Source organism: Trifolium pratense, linkage group LG1 (assembly GCF_020283565.1).
Source record: "Trifolium pratense cultivar HEN17-A07 linkage group LG1, ARS_RC_1.1, whole genome shotgun sequence".
Taxonomy (NCBI): Eukaryota; Viridiplantae; Streptophyta; class Magnoliopsida; order Fabales; family Fabaceae; genus Trifolium; species Trifolium pratense.
In genome coordinates this window covers 51,592,164-51,598,163 of record NC_060059.1, presented here as the reverse complement: position 1 = coordinate 51,598,163, position 6,000 = coordinate 51,592,164, and the positions used below count along the sequence as shown (strand labels likewise).

Genomic DNA, 6,000 nt, shown 5'->3' with positions numbered 1-6,000 from the left:
TTTATGTAAACAGACTTTTTTCAAAGCATAATCCAGACATTTTTAATAAACAAGACAGGTCAAGCTTACACAGACCAGGCCGAAAGCGTCTGTAAGCCACCTGACCTAGTCTCAACCCTAGCGTTGATGAATAATTTTTTATTTTTTTTATAAATGACGGTCATCATAGTCAACTCCCAACATGGAGAGAGAAACCAATGGATGAACTCCAAAGAGAAAGTCAAAACACAAAAAAAAAAGTCATAATAACTCACACTTTTCCGTGTATTGACCTTCTCACACATTACACTATATAACAACAAACCCTCTCTCTCAATCTCAAATCAAACCAATTCATTCATTTTCTCAAAATCCAATAAAGTATAGTTTCTGCTTCTTCAACCAACAAATAACAATACACAATGGAACAAGAGAACGAAGTTTCACCATTTTTTCTATGCCCAATTTCATTACAACTCATGAAGGATCCAGTTACTGTCTCAACAGGCATAACCTACGATAGACAAAGCATCGAAAAATGGCTCTTTTCATCTCAAAACCAAACATGTCCTGTCACAAAACAACAACTCACACATGATGATGAGAATGATCTCATTATTCTGACACCAAATCACACTCTTCGCAGACTCATTCAAGCATGGTGCACCATCAACACTTCTTATGGAATCCAAAGAATTCCAACTCCAAAAGCACCAACAACAAAATCCCTTATTGAGAAACATCTTAAAGATGCTTCTGATTTTTCAGATTCACCTCATTTGCTTATTCAATCCCTCAAAAACCTCAAAACAATAGCTTCCGAAAGCGAGACAAATCGAAGGTGTATCGAATCAGCTGGCGCAGTAGAGTTCTTAGCATCAATAGTAACAAAAAACAATACAAGTTCTTCATCTTCATGTCCAAGTTCAACAACAGAATTTGAAGTTGAATCTACCATTCTTGATGATGATGATGGTTTTTCTTTTGACTTCAGAGTAGATGCAGAAGATGAAGCTGTAAATATTCTTTACAATCTTCATTTAACAGAACAAGGTTTGATAACTCTCTTAAACTTTAAAAATGGGGAATTTTTAGAGTCTTTAATGAGATTACTGCAAAAGGGTAACTATGATTCAAGAACATATTCAGTTTTTCTGTTAAAATCTATCTCAAAAGTTGCTGATCCAACAAAACTAGCGAATCTAAAGACCGAGTTTTTCGTTGAATTAGTTCAGCTTCTGAAAGATCAGATATCAAAAAAGGCATCAAAAGCAACACTACAAACACTGATTCAAGTCGTCGAGTTCGGGAGAAATAGAGTAAAAGCAATTGAATCAGGGTGTGTTAATGTTTTGATAGAACTTCTTCTTGATTGCAAAGAAAGAAAGCCATGTGAGATGATATTGGTCCTTTTGGAGAAGTTGTGTCAATGTGCTGATGGAAGATATGAGCTATTAAGCCATGGATGTGGTTTAGCTATTGTTTCAAAGAAGATTCTGAGGGTTTCAACATTGGCTAATGATAGAGCTGTGAGGATTCTTCTATCTATTTCAAGATTCTCAGCTACACATTTTGTTGTTCAAGAAATGGTGAGAATTGGTGTTGTTGCTAAGCTCTGTTTGGTTCTTGAAGTTGATAGTGGAAATAAGGCTAAGGAAAAAGCAAGAGAGATACTTAAATTGCATGCAAAGTCTTGGAGGAATTCTCATTGCATTCCTTTTAATTTACTTGCTTCATACCCAACAAGTTAAGTTGGTGAAAAAGTCCTTTTTTTTTTTTACAATGAGTAGGGGATCGAACCCATGACCTATAGCATACTACCCAAATCCCTCACCACTAGACCAAACTGGTGAAAAAGTCATTAATTAGAGGGTTTTTGTTTTCCTATTTAGGTTTTTTTATTTTTTTTTTGTAGAAATTTGTTTGAAGAACATTAACCGGAAGATGGGAAAGTTGTGGACATAAATTAAATATTGCTTGTCCATGAAGAATGAGGTTAATTGTTTATTGTAAATGACTAATCATATTGATACAACAAAGTTGTTTATTATGCCAATTTTATTACTAGTTTTAATTTCATTCTTGCTTTTCTTTTCTGGGTTAGTTTTAATTAAACAATGTTGCTTGAAATTATATAAAAGCATGCATATCTAGGGAATCAGATTTGATATAGTTGACGCAGTAATGTAATTGAACCATTCGATGACAATTTGACGGATGAGAATTTTTCAAATGTTATTTTTTCTGTATTTAATTTAATACCTCTTTTCCTAAGAATGAAAGAGTTGCGTCAAAAAAAAAATCAGAGAGTTAATACTAAAAAATAAAATAATAAGTTGGTTCATATAAATTAATAAAGATCTGAAGTTTTAAATAAATGGTTAGAAGTTGCATTGTCAATTTTATTTTTCTTGTCCTATGATTACTCATAATTCAACTTTTTTGTATTGTACGTATGACTTGCTCTTATATATGGGTATGGACAACAAATATTAGTGACCAAGCTTAGGTTGGGATAGAATATAGGTAACGGAACATTATCAAATACTGTACTCATATATAAAAAAACCTTTGATAAGTAACACATATATTATATTTATAGTTTAATTGCCTCCTATGGTAGAGAAGGTCCAACATTATTTTATGGAACCAGCATGAAAAGGATGTGACTAGTCATGAAGCTTTCTTCGACTTCATGGCTTAACAGTAAACGTTAAGAAGTTTTACATCGGTTCTAAGATTATCTGAATATATATTTATAAAGTTGAGATAACTCTTACCCTATAAGTTGATTTTGTAGAATTGAGTTAAACTCAACTCAATTCTAAGATATATTAAAGTCTCCTCCATGATCCGTTGTGTCGTCTGCTATCATGTTTTTGATGTGATCAGGTCATATAGTTGAAGAGGCTCAAATTCCAATTCTAAGAGTAATAATAAAAAAACTAATTTTCCCTTTTTATTTACAGCAAAACAACAGTTTCCCAAGATTGTAATTTGAACTTTTAAGAAAATGTAGTCAACTGTAGGATGGCATACTGTATTGTGTTTTCAGTAAGTAGATTCATGTACTTGCTAAAAAACCAAACCTACGGAGGAGTGTTAACTAATTTCTTTCATTTTATTTTTTGGTTTAAAATATTGGATTTTGATAATCTCCATCAATTTCTGGGATCTGAATATGTGTAGCTTAGGATGTAAACAATTTGGGCTAGTTGTTCGATTTCAAATTGACAATTGATATCGTTGTACTTAAAAAATTGAGTTTGAAATCTGAACCGTGAGAGAAAAAACAACCTAAAAAACCAATCTTAAAATAAGGGCCAAACTTAAAAACCACACATAATTAAATGTGGAATCCGGGATTCGAACTCCGACCACTCCAATAATGTCACTGGTAACTACCATTTGAGTTACACTTATGGGAAATAAAACCACACATAATTTTATTTTAATTAAAAAAATAAAAATGTCTCCATGAGTATATAGTTCGGTTGGAAGAGACATTGCATGTAATATACATAGACAAGAGTTCAAATTCTAGTACTTCTATTTATTCATCTTAAAACGCGAATTTCTAACCACTCGACCAGTTAAAAAGAAAAAAATAAATAAATAAATAAAAATCCTACAAGGTGCTGTGGTCAATCTAATAGTTGAACAATACATGCACTTCTTTTCTCCTAATCAAGTGGTGGATCTTTGGCGTGTTGATTGATGATAGTATGAATATTATGTGGTGGAAATTGGTTTGTGGGAAATTTAAAGTCAGCTCTTGCATGTTTTAAGACTTGTATGTTCCTTTGTGGAATGCATTTAAGATAGTACTAATCACTAGTTGTGCATGTCTTATGCTGTTTTTTGGTTACACTTTGCACTATATTGACCCTTATAGCTGAAATTTTAAGGGTCCAGTTGGCAGTTGTTTTGGCCTCAATTGTTTTGGCAAATCAGCATTTATACAATTGTCACATGCTCTTGAATTAGTATTATTCTCTTTTGGTAAACTCTTGTATATGTATGGTTCATGTTAGTTACATGTTTGAGGGCTGCAGGTTAGGATGATGTAGCTTTTGTTGAAAATCACTCTCCTTCACTTCATTGATTTTTTCTTATTTTGCATTTTGTTTCTTCTCACACTTAACTAGTGGTGGCAAACTAGGTTAATTCGCTCTAATTTGTTATCAATCCGTCTAAAATAGAAAGCATGTAAAAATATAGTTAGATGGATTTTCAGTTAACCAATAACTAAAAAGTAGTGTAATTTGTACAACAAATTTAGGGATACCATTGGGACAACATTTTTTTCCCTTCATTTTTTGGGACAAAAATAATAAAGAAAGAGAGGAGGAAAGAGAGTAAAATCATGAGAGTATGAGAGTAAAATTATCTAAAATTGATTGTAGGCATTTATAAAAAAAATAAAAAATAAAAAATTAAATACATGTTGAGGTTACCTAAGTGGCGATGAAAAATAAAACTTAAAACTAAAAACAAAAAACCCTATAATTTCTGGAAGGGTCTTGCTAATGAGTGCCCCCGGGGCACTCTTTAAGCATTCCATTTAAAGAAACTTTTTATTCAAAAAGTTAAACATTACAATTTCCAATGCGTTGACTTTACGCATTTCGATAAAAATTCTATAAAAAACTTACTATTTAAGAGCTTAAAGAGTGCCCCGGGGGCACTATTTAGCATTTGCCTTTCTGGAATGTTGAAACTTATCTTGTAGAATTTTAGTCATCCATCTGGGTTAACTAGATCTTGTCAAAATTATTATACACAATTGAATGACACATATCATCACCAGACTCTCTCCGGTAGAAAAGTCACGGGAGAGAATCTTGCTCTTGGGACTTATAGTTCTACTCATATTTTAATACGTATATATATGCCGTTATATATATATATATATATATATATATATATATATATATATATATATATATATATATATATATAATAGTTTTCAGGGAAATCTATATTATTACATGTTAATATAGATACTTATTTTTGGAACCCTAATCTCCTTATCACTCTATTATCTTACTCATCCACCCCAGCCACCAAGTTATTCTTTTTGTAACTCCCATATTTATTTTTATGTTAATAATATTTTAACCAATAAATAATTTGGCTTAATTATATTACTAAATAATTTTTCTTTTTAAATTTTTTATATTGAATAAAATTATGTTTCACTAATTCATAGTTCCAAACTATTAATGTGGAGCGGCAACGCACGATCCCACGTGTGTAAGTACGGATATTTGTTCGCAAAGCGTTGGCGATTGTATTTACGCTTATTATATATGAATTTATAAGTTGTCACTAACAAATATTACAATAATAGTTATCGTACATTAGACAAAAAACTTGCAAAGACGAATAATTTTATAACGACACTAATTTCACACTGCATAATATTTGTCCAACATAATATTTGTCCATTCGTAGTACAAGTTTAATAATATGTTCTCTCCATGATATTTAATACGCAAATTTCATTCTATCTAGATTCATTGTACAATTATTATATCTTATCGCTCAATATATTAACTATGCAATAAACCTAAAACAATAAAATTTACTTTTAAAATATCAGGTGAAATTTGTAAGACAATATATATGCAAGTAGTAAGCATGAAGACGGAGTGTTGATTAGGGTTGGGAACAGGCTAGGCCAGGCCTTGATAGGCGTGAGCCTGGCCTATGATTTTTCTTCAGGCCTGAGCGGCTGAGCCTGGCCTACGGCCTATCAAATGTTATTTATTTTGGCCTAGCCTGAGCCTTTTTAAAGTCTGGCCTGACTTTGTAGCTTATTTAAAAGTCCGTATTACATAAAAGTCTCTGTATAGTCTTTTTAAATAGGCTAAACAGGTCATAAAAGCCTATTTAACATTTAAATTTTTAGAATTTCTTTAACATTAAGAAAAAGTTAATAAAATGATTAGCACAATAATTAAAAGTTAATAAAACAACAAATAAGATTAAATAATAATATATTTTTCTTTAGCAAAA

At 31.4% G+C, this 6,000-nt stretch overlaps 1 protein-coding gene across 1 annotated transcript; it reads left to right on the top strand.

Annotated features, from left to right (window-relative positions):
* Positions 1–326: 326 nt before the first annotated feature.
* LOC123881485 (E3 ubiquitin-protein ligase PUB23-like) lies at positions 327–2,035 on the top strand. The gene has a single exon (XM_045930185.1). It carries the CDS (start codon positions 402–404, stop codon positions 1,728–1,730), a length of 1,329 nt encoding a protein of 442 aa, XP_045786141.1. The 5' UTR covers positions 327–401; the 3' UTR covers positions 1,731–2,035.
* Positions 2,036–6,000: the final 3,965 nt, after the last annotated feature.

What these genes read in the sequence shown, in the direction of transcription:
- LOC123881485 (XM_045930185.1), top strand. Translation starts at nt 402, where the DNA reads ATGGAACAAGAGAACGAAGTTTCACCATTTTTTCTATGCCCAATTTCA.